This window comes from Trichomycterus rosablanca, chromosome 7 (assembly GCF_030014385.1).
Source record: "Trichomycterus rosablanca isolate fTriRos1 chromosome 7, fTriRos1.hap1, whole genome shotgun sequence".
Classification (NCBI taxonomy): domain Eukaryota; kingdom Metazoa; phylum Chordata; class Actinopteri; order Siluriformes; family Trichomycteridae; genus Trichomycterus; species Trichomycterus rosablanca.
In genome coordinates, this window is record NC_085994.1 from 39,879,066 (window position 1) to 39,897,460 (window position 18,395).

An 18,395-nucleotide genomic window follows, 5' to 3' on the forward strand; every position below is an offset into this window, starting at 1 on the left:
TACTTTCGACGACTGCAGCGTGTAGCTCATGAAGGAAGTCACGTCTGGTGAGCTGGCTTGGTGGGTACATAAGGTGTGGAAGACACGTCACATGGCATGACCAAGACTTCCAAGTACGACCCTGGCCCCCTAATTCCCCAGACTTGAACCCAGTTGAGCATCTGTGGGAGCACCTCGATGGTGGTGTTGGCTCTGTAGATCCTCCCCTAACGCCCCCTCCAGCAGATGTGGATGCACTGCAGTCAGCATGGCTCCAGATACCTTCGACGACCTACCAGGACCTTACAGGTTCCATCCCAGCCCGTCTAGCTGCTGTCCGTGCTGGACACGCCGGTTACTCTGGATAATAGCTGGTGGTCATAATAATGTGACTCGACACAATGTGAGCACAGAGAAGCTCAGGAGTTACTAGGCCTACCACCAAGGTAAATCAAGTTAGAACTTTCTCCGCCACCACATTTTCTAAGCTGCTGGAGAATCTTCAGAGATGCTGGAGTTCTGAACAATATGAATGAATGGTCAGGCATTCAACAGACACAATGGGCCATGTCTGAGGAGGACAGGGTTCCAACGTTCAAATCTGGCTGCCTGATGGAACACAGAGCCAAGCATGGTAATCCTGAAGAAAGAAAGCTGCCTGGTGATGGGGGCAGGTGCTAGTCTGTGACTCTCCACTGCCAGTGTAGCGTAGGGTGGAATATTTGAGATCTCACTCACACACACACACACACACACACACACACACACACACACACACACACACACACACACACACACACACACACACACACACACACACACACACACACACACACACACACACACACACACACACACACACACACACACACACACACACACACACACACACACACACACACACAGCAGGTTGTACAACATTCTCTTTATTAAAGACATCATCATCATCATCATCGTTCAGCCGTAGCAAAACACAACTAGGAAACACAGCAGTAAGAACATCTTCATAAAAGCGACCACACACACACGGCTTTAAAAATCACACCACGTTAAGAAAACTCCATCGATCACGAAACGCCCGTCGCCTGATCAGCTCAGGTGCTTAGAGAGGAATGTACGAACAGCCGAGAAGGAAGCGGTGGAGAGGTTTCACCACATCAGATCTACACTGTGAACTTGGAAATGTGCTCGAGTTCAGCCGTACAGACACGAAGCGCTTCGAACGGAACCGAATATCAAAGAGGAAGATGAAGCGCAGAGTAAACAAGCTGTTACTGCTGCTTTAAATTCACGGAAGTACATTTTTTACACTGTTTTCTCTTCAACTCACTCAGGTTAAAGCATTTCTACATTTCAGAGCTTCTACATGAGCTTCACATAATCCAGCGTGTAGGAGGTGCAGTTGCAGCTCTCCACCAGCAGGTTGCGCCACAAACAACTAGATGAAACAGTATTGCAATATTGTCTACAGGCGATCAGGTTTGTCATTTTGAAATAAACTGTGTTGTGTTTTCTGTTACATAAAGACAGAGTTTGCAGGTATAATCCTAAAAATACACGACGGTATACAAAAGTTTGTGCACCCACAGAAAAATGACCTATTTTGCTGATTACACGGTTACTTCCAGCACTGGAATGAACTAACATCAACTGAGGCTTCATTGTTTTATCAACATCAGTGCCGACACATTTCAAAGTCTGGTGAGAAGCCTTGTCAGAAAAGCGCGTGTTGTTCTAGCTAAAAGAAAACAGACGTCACTCTGTTTAGATACGGTTTGTTTTTGAACTGGGACGTCCAGAAAGCTCATGGTCAGGTGTCCAAACACTTTAGGCTATATAGTGTACGTTTTTGCAGATGTGTTTACATGGTTCACTTTAAAAAGCAACAAAATGTGTTATCTGAACAGTGGCGCCCAAACATTTTCGTAAAACTGTCTCTGGACAGCAGTGGGTTAAAAAGTATTTGAACAGTCTTTACGTCGTCCTTCAAACAACATTAACAATGACGTCGTAAACATGTCGTAAGTCTTTGCATCGCGGTATGAGTGTTTACTCTCAGCCGCCGGAGAGAAAATCTATATATACAAATTCCATACAGTCACATACAGTCAGAAATGCTTACACTTCACTTTAAACAAGGTCACATGTAAACACCAACTCTACGTTAGATCTGGAATGTGATCAGATCTGAGCTTCATACAGAAATGTCCAGGGAGGATGGGACACGACGTTCTCCTGCTTCTATACTGCATACAGGAAAAAAAAACATTCATCTCTCATCCTTCCATTCACTCATCATCGCCACGAATTTCAGGACCGAATCAGGGACCGACTGTTTACGTGCTGCCTCCGATTTGCTGTGCGGTCGGTTGTAATAACCGTAAAGGCAGCGAAGGGTTCGCGTTTCATAAAACCTGCCAAACAGAGCCCTTACACCCTCGTCCAGCTCCAGCAGTGATTCATTAGCTAATAATATACAGCGTTTAAAGCAGGGAAACCAAAATGCAAATGCAAGTGGTTTCTGGACTGGAGCTGTGAGGATCTCAGTCCAAACACGTTCATGTTTCTTCATTGAAACGGGCTTTAAATCTCAAGTACCGGTGAAAGTTACGGTAACGGTAACGGTAACAGCTCTCTGCTCTGTATAAAACAGCACGATATGTGAAGAACCGGAAGCCTTCTGTGCTTTTAGATGCTCTGAGAGACTCTCTAGAGTACAGAGAGGTTTTGTTTATGAGATATACACATGATACATATCTATATACGTCAGGAAAAGAGAAATTTGTTAGGTTCTTCGTTCGTTTATACCGTTCCCGCTCCCTAACTCATTATCAGGCTTAAAGATCAGAGCGAGGCAGCGTTTTTTTCCTCTTCCAAAGTCGTCTTTCACCTCTGGTTACATTCGGAGCTGCAAAAGCCAGAAATTTGGTCCCAAATGTGGCGGCCAGAACAGCAAAATCACAACACTGAACCCCTAAATATACGTCGGTCCCCGTTGTGGAAACACTACAGCTATAAAAAAGCTCTGTACTACTAAAACGAGCAACCTGACATACTGTTGTGCATCTCATCTTTCTCTATCTGTCTGCCTGTCCAATTATTACTGAAACTGAAACTCTGAGCCGTTCTTCCTTTGAGTCTCGCATCTATTTTAGGAATCACAGAGTGTGTGCAAGTGATCGTTTCCCTCTGCACCGTTACCCTCGCTCCATCGCATCCACCCACGCAGGTCTCTCAGGGGTTCACAAGGGGCGTAATGAGTCCGAATCGTTCGTTCAGTTCTGTTTGTATGTGTGTGGTACTCGCCCCCCCCTTCTCGCCCTCCCCTCTCTGGTCGATGGAGAGGGATCATAAGGAAACACTTATGTACAGAAGAACGTGCAGGTCGTCTGATTCCGATCAGTCCTGTTACCCGTCTTCGTCCGCCTCGGCGCTCCAGCTTCAGCGCCCCGGGGTGAAGATGTAATCCAGCGCTTGTCTCTCGGCTGCCGCGACGTTGGGATGCCACAGATCCACCATGAACACCACCCTGGGTCCGTCTTCCGGAGAACCTGGAACAGAACACACACACACACACACACAGAGGAATGTAGAACTGGCTTCCTTCGTGGCTATAACGATGGCCACTCCTCTGAAAAGGCTTCTCATACGAGGGATTCAAGCATGTCTGTGGGAATTTGTGCCCATCTGTTGAGTGGAGCTGAGATCAGGACTCTTCATGTCTTTATAGAGCTTGCTTTGCTCACAGAACCACTGACCGTCCCTCCCTCAGACACCACCAACTGTGCCAGCTGGAAGTCCGGCTAGTCGATAACTGCTGGAATTCGCCACCTGAGCGCCCAAGTAATTTTTCAGTGACAATTAGGGGAGGTGTTTCTTTCTAAAGTTCCTCTCTATGTTCTTCTTTACGTTTCTTTCAATGTTCTTTAAGTTTGTGTTTATGTTTCTCTCTAAACATCTCTCTAAATTCCTCTCCACAATCATCTCTAGGGTTCGTCTTTACGCTCTTCTTTACTCTTCCTCACTAGGTTTACGTTTTAACTTCAGGTTCCTCTCTATGTTCTTCTTTATGTTTCTCACCTCGTTTGTCTCCATGTTCCTCTTCAGGTTCATCTCTAGGGTTCTTTTTTACGCTCTTATTTATTTTTCCTCACTATGTTTATGTTTTAATTTCAGGTTCCTCGCTAGGTTCTTCTTCACGTTTCTGTTTAGCTTCCTCTTAATGTTATTCTGTACTTTTCCTATCCAGGTTTCTCTCTACGTTCTTCCTTCTACATTCCTTTCTATGTTCTTTACGCTCCTGTTTACGTTCCTCACTACATTTCTCACAACGTAGGTTCTCTTTATGTTCATCTCTAGGGTTTGTTTTTACGCTCTTATTTACGCTTCCTCACTAGGTTCATGTTTTAACTTCAGGTTCCTCTCTATGTTCTTCTTTACGTTTCTGTTTAGATTGCTCTCTTGGTTTCTCACTATGTTTTTTTCCCCCACTTCTGTTCATGTTCCTCTATACGTTCCTCTCTACGATTTAACTCTTGGTTCGTCTGTGCACTTTTCTTTACGTTTCTGTTCACGTTCCTCTTTACATTTGCCTCTAAATTCTTCTCCCTGTTTATCTCTGGGGTCCCTCTCTAGGTTTTTCTTTATGTTTCTGTTTACTTTCCTCTTTAGATTCCTCTCAATGTTCTTCTTTACTTTTTCTCTCTCCAGGTTCCTCTCTACAATCGTTTTTATGTTTCACTCAAAATTCTTTCTACAATCCTGTCTATGTTCTTTACATTTCTGTTTACGTTCCTCTAGTTCACCTGTTCCAGGTTCCTCTATCCGCTTTTCTTTATGTTCCTCTCCTCGTTCACCTCTAAGGTTCCTCCTCATTTACTTCTCCTCACTAGGTTTATGTTTTAACTTCAGGATCCTCTCTATGTTCTTCTTTACATTTCTTTACGTTTAAATAGCTTCTTAGTTTCTTTTCACTTTTCTCTATATATTCTTCTTCCCGTTTTTGTTCATGTTCCTCTATACGTTCCTCTCTATGAATCAGCTCTAGGTTCCTCTCTGCACTTTTCTTTATGTCTCTGTTTCCGTTCCTCTTTACATTTCTCTCTAAATTCCTCACCATGTTCTCCTCTATGTTTATTTTTATGTTTCTGTTACTCTCTAGATTCCTCTTAACATCCTTCTTTACTTTTCCTTTCCGGGTTTCTCTCTACTTTCTACATTCTTCACATTTCTGTTTATGTTCCTCTCTACAGTTCTCCTGATGTAGGTTCCCCACTATGTTCTTCTTTAGGTTTCTCTCCACGTTCATCTCTAGGGTTACCTCTTCACGCTCTTATATACGTTTCTTCACTACGTTTATGTTTTAACTTCAGGATCCTCTCTATGTTCTTCTTTACATTTCTGTTCATGTTCCTCTATACGTTCCTCTCTACGATTCAATTCTAGGTTCCTCTCTGCACTTTTCTGTACATTTCTGTTTATGTTTCTCTATACATTTGTCTCTAAATTCTTCTCCACGTTCCTTCTTTTCCTCACAAGGTTTACATTTAACTTCAGGTTCCTCTTTATATTCTTGTTTGTTTCTGTTTACATTCCTCTCTTGGTTCCTCTCTACGTTTCTTGTCACTTTTCTCCCTACGTTCTTCTTTCCATTTCTGTTCGTGTTCCTCTCTACGGTTCCTGTCGGCACTCCTCATGCTTTTTCTGTTTACATTTCTTCCTCCGTACCTCTCCGGGTTACTCTCTAACCATCACCAACGTCTCCGCTCTGTGTGAATCACGTGTGCCTGTTTCTCACCGTCGTGAAAGGCCGTGTGCAGGAAGGAGTCGTCGAACAGCAGGCAGTTTCCTTCAGACCAGCACTGAGGCTCACCACCAACCACCAGCTCACAGTGAGGGGGAACCTTCAACCCTACACGGACAAACACAAAGACACAAAACACACGCGTGTGTGTGTGTATGACACCTTTACTTACTAAAGCAGGATGTTATTTCAGGTCTGCACTCACAACAAACACATACACACAAACACATGCTTTGTTTTCATTGGGCAGGCTGGGTGTATTCAAGCCACATCTGTCTCAGCCATTTAGAGCAGTGTGTGCAGATGTGCAGTCCATGTAGCGTATAGTTTATATAACATAAAACAGTGGACACCATTTACATTCTTGGCATTTAGCAAGTCCAAAGCGACTTATAGTACTGTGACCTAAGCAACTGAGGGTTAATGGCCTTGCTCAAGGGTCCAACAGTGGCAACCTGGAAATGGTGGGTCTTAAACCAGCAACCTTTTGATTACTAGTCCCGTACCTTAACCACTAGGCTACAACTGTCCCGTCTCAATAGACCTCAGTCCCAATTAAGAGCTTTGGAAAGAACTGGAATGTCAACTGAGGCTTTCTTGAGCAACATCAGTGCCCAGCCATACAAATGCTCTTTTGACTACATGGGCACAAATTCCCACAGACATACTTCAGACAGTCTTGTGAGAAGACTTCTCTTTTTCTAGCATTTTTTTTTTTAATGGGACGCCCGACATGCTCATGGTCAAGCGTCCAAATACTTTTGGCCATTTAGTGAATAACACATCCGCATAAAAACCAGGCCAGAGGAAAAACTGATCCACTGACACACTTTCACTGCACACACACCAGACTGGTCCACTAACACACACTCTCCTCACACACACACTCAGCCGTACCCAGGTGGCAGCGCAGGCGTACGTTGGTGGGTCCGTAGTGCTCAGAGATGGTGGATCCCGGACTGAGCACAGAGAAGCAAGCGTTCCCGAACACGTTGTTAGCGATGAAGGTGCGCAGCTGTCCCAGCACTCTCCACGTGCGAGGGCACCGGCGGGCGTTCAGCGCCATCGGCGTGCCCTGGTTCACCAGGTAGAAGGTCCACCAGTGGCCCCGTGGCAGGTTGTTGGCCTTCCAGCCCGGCGCGAGGGGCGGCGGGGCGCGGAACACGCTCTCGAACTCCGCCAGCAGGGCGGGGAAACTGCGCTCTAACAGTTCCACGTCGTGCTTCTGCGCCTCGCGGGAGAAGAAGGGCGCGGACGGCAGGTCGGGCAGGAAGAACACCTCGGCTTTCTGGATGGAGGGGCGGTTACAGAGGCGGTAGCGACCCTGCTCGCGCACGCCCTTGTGAACGCGCCCCATTCCTAAAAATTATAATTATACACATATACACATTAATATAATAACATGACATATTGTTATAATAAATACAATTGTATCCCCCTTTTTCATCCTAATTTTAGATATACTCAGCTCCAGGCATTCCCTCCCTCAGGCACGCTAGGCCAGCACTACTGAGATCTTAAGCGTTCGAGATCATATATCAACCGGCTGTGCCTGAGGGAGGGCTGACTGAAAGGATTCCTCATTGCTGCAATTGCGGCCTCTGCTGGCTGGTCGAGGTACTGCACAGAGATGGTGAATAATGGAGAGCAGTGCGTGACTCTTCGTACGCAATACTGATCCCTGTGATCGCCCTGTGCAGGTGGTTGTTAGATACGACCCTCCTCGGTCAGGGTCGGGATCTGCAGCACTGGAAGGGGATACATCTGGGGAATTGGATTTGACACGTACGGATGACCGCGCTATTCTCTCTTTGTTCTTCTGCTGCTCATGACAGCCAGCAGGGGTCACTGTTGAAGTAGCAAGGTAGAGGAACCCTATACACCCTATCCGCCCAATTAAGGCTACTAATGTTATAACTGCTGCATTAGCCCCCACAGAGATAAGATGAACATACCAAACTCATCACAGTCAGTGACAGGACAAGGGCATAATGTCTTGGTACCCGTACCCACCTGCCCACGTGTAGCGCTTGGCGTAGTCCTGCAGGTTGTGGTACAGTCGCTGGTCCAGTCCCTCACCGGGCTGCGAGCACCGGAAACACTCGGGCGACTGACAGTACGCGAATCCATTCGATTCTTCCTCGCTGGCTCCGCCCCCTGACCGCATCCCGTCCAGTGCGGGCCGGAGTTTGGACGACGGCAGTTCCGGAGGGGTGGTGCGAGACTCGGGCGTGTACGCCGCGTGCTCACAGCCCACGCGGTAACAGTACCAGATAAACAGCAGCGCCAAACACAGGGCTGTGCCAAACGCGCTGCCCTCGCAGTCACGCACCGACTGTACCCACTCCCGCATCCAATCCATCTCCCACATACACTCACACACACGCACACAAACACACACAACGATCTCTTTTGTACGGGTCGGTCAGTAACACACTCGTGTTCTGTGGGCTGGTACGGTGCCCGATCTCCACTGGCATTTCCTCAGGTGTGTGTTCATGCTTCCTCAGAAGAAGTGTGTAAGGCTTGTGTTCTTCTCACCACAGCTCACCTGCCGGACATAAAAGATGCTTCAGAGTGACAGAAAATGCAACACACACACACACACACACACACACAGAGGGTAGTGATGAAACCACTGGGCGCGAGACAGACATCCACCCTGGTCATGGTGTCAAATCCTCTCAGGGCATCACACACTAACCCACTCACTCAATCTAGGGGCAATTAAGAGCAGCCAATCTACCTACTGCATGTTTCTAGAAGGTGAAGAAAACTGAAACACAGGCATACACTCAAAATATGCTAAATATAGGGAGAACATGCTGAATTCTTTACAGACAGTGAGCGCGGGTGAAAATCGAACCCAGGACTCCAGAACCGTTGTTCCTGTGCGTCACCCACTATGTGCCGCTTCGCCACCCAGACAATGACCAATCCACCTTCTGCTCCTCTCTGTTTTTGGGACACGAAAGGAAACTGACCTACCTGGAAGAATACCAATGTAGAGAATGGAGAATATGCTAAACTCCACACAGACAGTGACTGGAGGGAAAAATACAGTAGAACCCTGGTTCCTGGTAGCACCCACATTCATACACAACGGCTGTGTTCCAAATCACAAACCCTGGCATTACAAGGGCACACTGGTGACATAATCAGACAAGGCAGAGTAGCAAAAGTATTGGGACACTTACTGTTTATTTTATTCTAATCAATTGATTAATCAAACGACACCATTGTGTATCATTACACCCCAAAACATCCAGCACCATCCTCTCAACAGAACCCTCAGGAACCTGAAGAACATCTTGTACATCTATTTTGCTGAAGTCTTCTCATGCTGGCAATAAGCGCAGCGAGGTGTTTCACATTCAGTGTGTGTGTGTGTGTGTGTGTGTGTGTGTGTGTGTGTGTGTGTGTGTGTCTCCACACACACTGTGTAAAACCATGAGTCAGAAACACAGCAGTTGACATGGTCCCACACACACCTCACCCACCAATCAGAAACATCTTCACCGTGCTTATCAGATTTAGAGATACTCGCATACGCTAGCAGACATTTCCCACCATCACACCTCACCACACACACACACACACACACACACACACACACACACACACACACTACAATCACATCCTCCTTCTATCCATCCTTCCTCCTCCCTCTCTACTTTCTGTTCCCTTTCTCTAATCTGTATGTTCACCATCTTCCATTCCCTCATCATTCTTGAGCTGCAGTTCAATCTGGGTCTGAGGTCCAGCCCGTGGAGCAAACGCGGCGCACTTTTCTGGGTGTTTCCACTTGTGCACTGCTTTTAGAAGTACGTTTTTTGGAATGTATAAAAGGTGTTTTAAGCCCAAGTGAGCGTCTGTGTAATGAAGAGCTTTGGTTTAGTCAAATCCAAATCCACAGTCAAGAGGTTTGGCTGCTGCTTACAAGAGGTAGAGGAACACACTATACTCTCTGTATTTCTCCACTAGTAATACTGATACCTAAAGCTAAAATTATAGCTAAAATTATAGCTCTCTGGTAGATCAGACAGATCCTCATATCTGCTGTTTACCACAGCCCACTACATCTAATAAAAACACTAAATGGTTTATTTTTGTACACATATGCAGCTTTGACTGAGAGTGCCACCTCCTACTGGCTGCTTTAGGTTTCAGTATTACAGGTGGAGAAATACAGAGAGTGTAGTATGTTCCTCCACCTCTTGTAAGCAGCAGCCAAACCTCTTGACTGTGGATTTGGAGGTCGGCAAGCAATAATGGAGCACCTGCTTCGAAATAGGCTTCTTAACGCAGGACTGCATTTTATTGCAGACTACAAAGCCACAAATTTTACTGTTTCATATACAGTGTATCACAAAAGTGAGTACACCCCTCACATTTCTGCAGATATTTAAGTATATCTTTTCATGGGACAACACTGACAAAATGACACTTTGACACAATGAAAAGTAGTCTGTGTGCAGCTTATATAACACTGTAAATTTATTCTTCCCTCAAAATAACTCAATATACAGCCATTAATGTCTAAACCACCGGCAACAAAAGTGAGTACACCCCCAAGAGACTACACCCCTAAATGTCCAAATTGAGCACTGCTTGTCATTTTCCCTCCAAAATGTCATGTGATTTGTTAGTGTTACTAGGTCTCAGGTGTGCATAGGGAGCAGGTGTGTTCAATTTAGTAGTACAGCTCTCACACTCTCTCATACTGGTCACTGAAAGTTCCAACATGGCACCTCATGGCAAAGAACTCTCTGAGGATCTTAAAAGACGAATTGTTGCGCTATATGAAGATGGCCAAGGCTACAAGAAGATTGCCAACACCCTGAAACTGAGCTGCAGCACAGTGGCCAAGATCATCCAGCGTTTTAAAAGAGCAGGGTCCACTCAGAAAAGACCTCGCGTTGGTCGTCCAAAGAAGCTGAGTGCACGTGCTCAGCGTCACATCCAACTGCTGTCTTTGAAAGATAGGCGCAGGAGTGCTGTCAGCATTGCTGCAGAGATTGAAAAGGTGGGGGGTCAGCCTGTCAGTGCTCAGACCATACGCCGCACACTACATCAAATTGGTCTGCATGGCTGTCACCCCAGAAGGAAGCCTCTTCTGAAGTCTCTACACAAGAAAGCCCGCAAACAGTTTGCTGAAGACATGTCAACAAAGGACATGGATTACTGGAACCATGTCCTATGGTCTGATGAGACCAAGATTAATTTGTTTGGTTCAGATGGTCTCAAGCATGTGTGGCGGCAATCAGGTGAGAAGTACAAAGATAAGTGTGTCATGCCTACAGTCAAGCATGGTGGTGGGAATGCCATGGTCTGGGGCTGCATGAGTGCAGCAGGTGTTGGGGAGTTACATTTCATTGAGGGACACATGAACTCCAATATGTACTGTGAAATACTGAAGCAGAGCATGATCCCCTCCCTCCGGAAACTGGGTCGCAGGGCAGTGTTCCAGCATGATAATGACCCCAAACACACCTCTAAGACGACCACTGCTTTATTGAAGAGGCTGAGGGTAAAGGTGATGGACTGGCCAAGCATGTCTCCAGACCTAAACCCAATAAAACATCTTTGGGGCATCCTCAAGCGGAAGGTGGAGGAGCGCAAAGTCTCGAATATCCGCCAGCTCCGTGATGTCGTCATGGAGGAGTGGAAAAGCATTCCAGTGGCAACCTGTGAAGCTCTGGTAAACTCCATGCCCAGGAGAGTTAAGGCAGTTCTGGGAAATAATGGTGGCCACACAAAATATTGACACTTCAGGAACTTTCACTAAGGGGTGTACTCACTTTTGTTGCCGGTGGTTTAGACATTAATGGCTGTATATTGAGTTATTTTGAGGGAAGAATAAATTTACACTGTTATATAAGCTGCACACAGACTACTTTTCATTGTGTCAAAGTGTCATTTTGTCAGTGTTGTCCCATGAAAAGATATACTTAAATATCTGCAGAAATGTGAGGGGTGTACTCACTTTTGTGATACACTGTATATAACCAACAGCACGGTACCTACTATCAAGCATGGTGGTGGTATATTATGTTCAGGTGTTAAGGTGTTGGAGGTTTATGGCTAAACTGGTCTAAATTTGAGCTTTTGGAATGGCTTTTACAAAGTTCTAACTAGTAACTGGCACTCAACAGTCAATTCTCTACCAGAAAAACGAAACTTTTGGTTGGACTCAAGCTTTTCTGCCAAGTACAGGGGTCAATAATCCAGCCAAAGGTGTTCAAAGTTCAAAGTTTAACCATGAATTTCAAATGTGGCTAATCAAGGTGAAAATTGGGACATTATTGGGACAAATATTAGATGGGCTGTCTTTATACATTGGCTCCAGCAGGTTTAGTCATATTTCAAATTCATAATACTTGTCATTGAACAATGAGGTTTATTTTCCAATTATTCAGTCCCAGAAAAAGCACAAGTGCAGAAATCATTGTAGTTTCATCATATCTCAAAGTTCTAATCTCAGACTGTCTGTCTTTTCTGCTCTCACATTCATCTCATCTATGCATCCTGCACTCTTTACTTCCCTGATTTTCCATCTCCATCCTTCTCAATCAATCCTTTATTACCAGTTTTGGTCCTGATGTTCCTTCTTGTGTAGACAGACCACTGTCACTGTTCCTCCATAAGCAGAGAAGACTCAGATTCCCTGATCTGCACACATCACCCAACACCACCCACTATTAATAATCAATAATCATGATCACATCAATAATTACAATAATAACTCGTGCCAGTGTCAGGCTGTGCGGGCTGCATTAATAACAGGTTATAACATTACACCAATACAACAATGTTAAGAGTAAACAGTGCGGATCAAACCCACCTGTCCTGCTGCTCATTTATAAACCCCGCAGTGCAACACCAACCCCAGATTTTCTCAGCAGTTCACCCTCTTTACATCCTAAATCTGATCATCCGAACGCGTCCTGTACTGCTCTGGCTTTTACACAACCATATAACCCGTGTCATTGTTAAAAACAGCGTATTTATATGCAGAAAATTCCGAATGCATGGCGCAGACACCGAACCCAAACCCTGTAAGGGATTTCTTATCGAAAGACTACAACTCCCGTGATGCTCTGCGCGCAAGAAATAACAACAACGTATTTAGCCGACGTGGCTGTTGCTATTTCTTACATTCCTATAATGAAAAAGTTGCAAAATTATGTTCTTAAAAATAGACAAATGTTGATACAACAATGTCAATAAATGTTCGTTCGTATTTACAAGTGTGTGCGTTATTGACGTAAGAAACAACAAAACAAACATGGACGCTGTAGTTTTTTGACAGCTAAACAAGCTAAGCTGTTCAAATCCCTGTTACACTGAATTGTACTTTTATCGCCTACAAAACTACTAAAGCCCTAAAATTTCTTATAATTATGATTTCAGAACACATTATGATTTATTTATGTTTGCTTTACAAACTCATGTTTGGTGGAAAGCGAACAGTTTGTTGGCCTACCACTCACAATAGCGATATCTCCCTAGAAGGACTGGAGTTCGATTCAAAGAATCGATTCTCCAACTCCAAGCATTTGACTCTAAAGATTTAATAATGACTTATCACGGCTGTGAGTCAATAAAAAAGAGCCGATTCTTTTATTTCATGCTTTTGGCTGCAGAGCTGTGGAGTCGATTGTAACCGATGTGATTCGATTCTTCAAGTCTATACATTTGGTCGCCTGATGTGACAAGTTACTAGTTCCACAGCTTTCCAGTTTAACCGTGATTCGATTTTGAAACGAACTGGTTAGAGGGGTGTATAAACAGTTGTGGCCTAGTGGTTAAGGTACTGGACTAGTAATCCAAAGGTTGCTGGTTCAAGCCCCACCACTGCCAGGTTGCCACTGTTGGGCCCTTGAGCAAGGCCCTTAACTCTCAACCCTTGCTTAGACTGTATACTGTAAGTCGCTTTGAATAAAAGTATCTGCTAAATGCTGAAAAATGTAAATAAACAGCCTAGCTTTGTCAGTACCATCTCAGCGCCAGTCCCAAGCCCAGATAAAATAAGAAGGGCTGCATCATTGAGGGCATTCATGTGCCAGATCAGCTATGCGTACCAGAATGATCCACTGTTGTGAGCAGAAAAATAAAAAATTAAATTAATAAGCCGTTTTATACTGGTCACGGGTCATAATAGGTCCGGTTTCACCAAAAAATACTGGGCGCAAGGCAGAAATACCCTGGACAGTGCTCCAAAGAGTTGAGTTTCACTCTTTATCAGAAAATTCTTGGGGATAATGTGATGTCATCTGTCCATGAGCTGAACCTGAGGTGCAACTGAGTTATGCAGCAGGCAGGAGAATAAAAATACAAAAGCAATTATTGCATCTGAATGGCTGAAATAAACAGAGTTAAAGTTTTAGGGTGGCCTGAATCTGACTTGAAGCCACGGTAAGATCAGAATCCAGCAGTTCATGTCATGTGTCTGATCCACAGTGAAGAGAAAGATTAATAATACATTACAGAAATGTTAAGTAGCAGAAAAGTGCAACCAATTTTTAAGCAAATGGAGCAAATGCTTTTTTACAGAACTGTAACTAATTGAAATAAACTTTGTGTAAAAGAAAAGTTCATGGTTAAAATTTACTTCCTTAATTCTGCAGCTCATGTGCAAGTTCATGACTTTTTTTAAGTACTGTACCACAAAAGAGAACTACTCTGAAAAAAAGCACTTAGTAGAGCATTCTGTTCAAAACACATTTCATTTTCCTCGACAGTCACCATGGATTCGGTTCCACCAGAAAACATTGGACGTAACCAAACCTGTTTGTGTAGATGACCGTCTGATAGCACCTCTGAGATTTGAACCCTGATCTCTGGTGCACCGGTGGGACAGTGTAATAGAACATTGCACCAGGCGAGCTCCAAAATCATTTGATCAATTAAAGTTCCTTCAAAAGAAGAATATTGGGGGCTTTTTATGCACCCCTGCAGCAGTACAATTGTAATAACATAAAATGAAATTTCCTCCAACACAATGATGGTGAAAGTGGAAGGAATGAGGACTGCACATTGTACACAACATGATTTCATGATCTTCCCTTGTCCTTTTTAATAAAAAAATGTTATGCACCAAGACCTGAGGGACTTTGATGACGACTAGATCGCTATGACCAGATGACTGGGTTGAAGTATCTCCAAAACAGCAAGGGCTGTCACGGGCAGCCGTAGTAAGTACCCACCGACAATGGGCCAAGGAGGGACCGTGAAGGTGTGGCGTCTGGTACGGACCAACAGAAGATCTACTGTGGATCAAACTGCAGATGATTTTATCCCATCAAATCCTTCTGTGCCAGTCAAAGTGCTCATGCAACTTCTGTGCACCATCCAAAGCACCTACAATGTGCATGCAAACATCAGAACTGGACATCTGAGCAAGGGGGAAAGGTTTTCCTGTTTTCTTTAAAATCTTGTGGATAGCAGAGGGGGGATGCAGCAGGAAGGATGTGGGACGATCCAACGTACAGTTGAAGGACCTATTTGTAAGGTGTTAGTAGTTGATAACACAGGACCCGTTAGATCAGGGGTGCACAACTTCTTTTTACCAAGGGCTGATTTCACATAAACACCTAAACCAGAGGGCCACACATTTCATTTTTACAGATCTGTCCACATTAATTTGTAATACAGTTAGGGCTGGGTGATATTGAAAAAAAGAATCGATTATTTTCAAATGTATTATTGATTCTCGATTGCGATTGCAATTTTTTTTTCTTTTGTATAATTCAATTGAAAAATTTTAATTTAAAAGACTGCAGAAATGCAAAAATAGTAACAGCACCACCTAATTATCCTTTCAAGGAACTCAAACTTTATAACAATAACAATATAACAATAATTAACAATAATTTGAACAAAATAGACATCTTAATTAGCTATATCCTTTATATAAAAAACTCACAAACAACTCACTTTAAATAATGTGCAGCATAAGAAAAGTGCAAAACCACAAACAGTTCTTTACAGGTTTTTTAAAAGGAACACGAGCCTGTTTACTGTTTCCATCATATAAGTGAGTCTGTATCAGTATCCACACTGGGGGACATCGAATAAGCACTCAGCTCAGCTTTGGTTTTGTCTTCTTGTGACTGGGGGGGGGTGGATGGACGGGGCACGTTCCACTTCTAACCATATACATACATCGCGTCTGCGGCCGGTGGTGAACGGTGGATGAGTTTTCCTGGGATCGGCACGATGTTGAACTATTCCGTTGACCAGCTGAGGAAGTTCAACAACTGCACTACTCCATCGTGTATTTCAGTCATCAAACAGCTTGGACTCCTTCGCCGGCCTCGTTATATTCACAGGGGCTCCCGGAGAAAGCTTGTTTATCTTCGAAACGGTAACGCTATTCCATCCTTCTGGTCAGCCGTGCGCACTGTCGCTCCGCAAACACGTCATCAGAGCGCTGCTGCCTTGCACACCAGTAGCGGTGTAGTCTCCATGACAACGCTGTCCACGGAGTGGGATGGGAAACGCGGAGTGGACTTTGCAAATCTCCGTTCTCTTCCTCGTTCCTCACAGCCAACTACACAACAATACCACTTGAAAATGGCATTGCTTAATGTTCGTTCACTCAACACAAAAAGTACTGTACTCAGTGAATTTATATCTGACAGTGAACTAGACTTTTTCTGTCTCACTGAAACTTGGCATAAACCCTTGGATTATTTTATGTTAAATCAGACCACGCCAATGGGATACTCGTATATTGATGAACCTCGTATGGAAGGGCGAGGTGGTGGTGTTGCTGCAGTCTATAGGGATGATATTAAAATAACCACTTTGTCTTTTCCTGCTGCTCTTTCTTTTGAACACCTGGCTTTCAAGTTGTCAGGGCCTACTCCTCTGGTCACTGCTGTAGTTTATCGTCCGCCAAAGCCAAACGCTTCCTTTCTCTCTGATTTTTCAGATTTTTTAACCCAGCTTAGTGCCCTCTCATCCTCTGTACTGCTTATGGGTGATTTTAACATCCATATTGATGACAACAACTGTAAATTTGCCAGGGAATTTTTGGAATTGTTACAGTGTTTTAATTTCACACAACATATACATTTTCCAACTCATAAAAAAGGTCATACTCTTGACCTTGTCTGCTCTACTGGTGTCCTAGTTCATCAGCCGTCCAGCCATGACCTTACTGTCTCTGATCATTTGACAATCATCATGGACATTGAGGTCACTAGGCCCATCACTAGAGCTAAACGTAAAATATCCTTCAGGAATCTTCAATATATCTCTCCCTCTGCTTTCTCAGATTCTCTTGTTAAAAAGATGTCTGTCTGTCCTGTACTGTCTAGTAATTCATCTGACCTTGTCGATTACTATAATGACATACTCGCCTCATGTCTTGATGAGCTGGCTCCTTTGAGAACCAAATTTGTTTCATTTAGTCATTCCGCACCATGGTACACAATTGAGCTTCACCAAATGAAATCCCGTAAACGCCAGCTTGAAAGACTTTATAAGAAAACCGGTCTAACAGTACATTATCAGATTTATTCTGATTATCTTCAACATTACAAAGACGCTCTTACGGCAGCCCGATCCACTTACTATTCCGAACTCATACATGCTGGATCAACAAATCCTAAGACTCTCTTTTCCACAATAAATAAACTTCTCAAACCAATTGACAATACTACCAATTCCTTTACAGTTGACAAGTGTAACTCTTACCTCTCATTTTTTCAAACAAAAGTTGAGAATATCCACAATTTTCTGACAGTTTCCCCTGTCATCTCTGTTTCTCCGCCTATCTCACCTCAATTTATTACCCAGCCTCTGTCTCAGTTCTCACCTGTGTCTCTTTTGGACCTATCTGAGATCTTAACAGGGATGCGAAGCTCCACTTGTGTTTTGGATCCTGCTCCATCAAAACTTGTTAAGGGTTGTTTTCCAGTTATCTCATCACTTATCACAGAGATAATCAATTCCTCTCTTAGTTCTGGCTCAGTCCCTCAATCACTCAAATTGGCTGCTGTTACTCCCATACTTAAAAAACCTGGACTTGACTCTAACATTATGAGTAACTTTCGGCCCATTTCCAATCTTCCATTTCTGTCGAAAATACTGGAACGTGTTGTTGCCTCACAGCTCAAAGATCACCTAAATTCCAATAATCTATTTGAATCATTTCAGTCTGGTTTCCGCCCCCAGCACAGCACTGAGTCAGCCCTCCTCAAAGTCACAAATGACCTTCTTCTTTCCTCAGACTCTGGACAAATTAATATTCTCGTCCTCCTTGATCTTACTGCAGCTTTTGACACCATTAATCACTCCATTCTTCTGTCCCGCCTTGAATCCTCTGTCAACATCACTGGTACTGCCCTTTTGTGGTTAAGGTCATATCTCATAAACAGACAACAGTTTGTTAATATCAACAATTGTAGTTCTGCCATTGCTCCACTGTCCCAAGGCGTTCCCCAAGGCTCAGTGTTAGGTCCCCTTTTGTTTATTCTTTATATGCTCCCCCTTGGTGACATCATACGTCGGCATGGTTTACATTTCCACTGCTATGCTGATGATATTCAGCTTTACATCTCCTCCAAATCCATTAATACTGAACTTCACTCCACTCTGACAA

At 44.1% G+C, this 18,395-nt stretch overlaps 1 protein-coding gene across 1 annotated transcript; it reads right to left on the bottom strand.

Annotated features, from left to right (window-relative positions):
• Positions 1 to 889: 889 nt before the first annotated feature.
• asphd2 (aspartate beta-hydroxylase domain containing 2) lies at positions 890 to 12,846 on the bottom strand. Its single transcript, XM_062999556.1, has 6 exons — positions 12,627 to 12,846; positions 12,370 to 12,454; positions 7,796 to 8,333; positions 6,680 to 7,141; positions 5,777 to 5,890; positions 890 to 3,530 (listed from the first exon to the last, which is right to left on the bottom strand). Exons 3-6 carry the CDS (start codon positions 8,151 to 8,153, stop codon positions 3,421 to 3,423), a joined length of 1,044 nt encoding a protein of 347 aa, XP_062855626.1. The 5' UTR covers positions 8,154 to 8,333; positions 12,370 to 12,454; positions 12,627 to 12,846; the 3' UTR covers positions 890 to 3,420.
• Between the last annotated feature and the right edge of the window lie 5,549 nt (positions 12,847 to 18,395).

Bases quoted from the DNA above. Each gene is read 5' to 3' on its own strand.
- asphd2 (XM_062999556.1), bottom strand. From the start codon at position 8,153: ATGTGGGAGATGGATTGGATGCGGGAGTGGGTACAGTCGGTGCGTGAC. The intron at 5,891-6,679 runs GTACGGCTGAGT...TTGTCCGTGTAG, and splicing joins ACGCCTGCGCTGCCACCTGG to GGTTGAAGGTTCCCCCTCAC. The intron at 3,531-5,776 runs GTGAGAAACAGG...GTTCTGTTCCAG, and splicing joins GCACACGGCCTTTCACGACG to GTTCTCCGGAAGACGGACCC.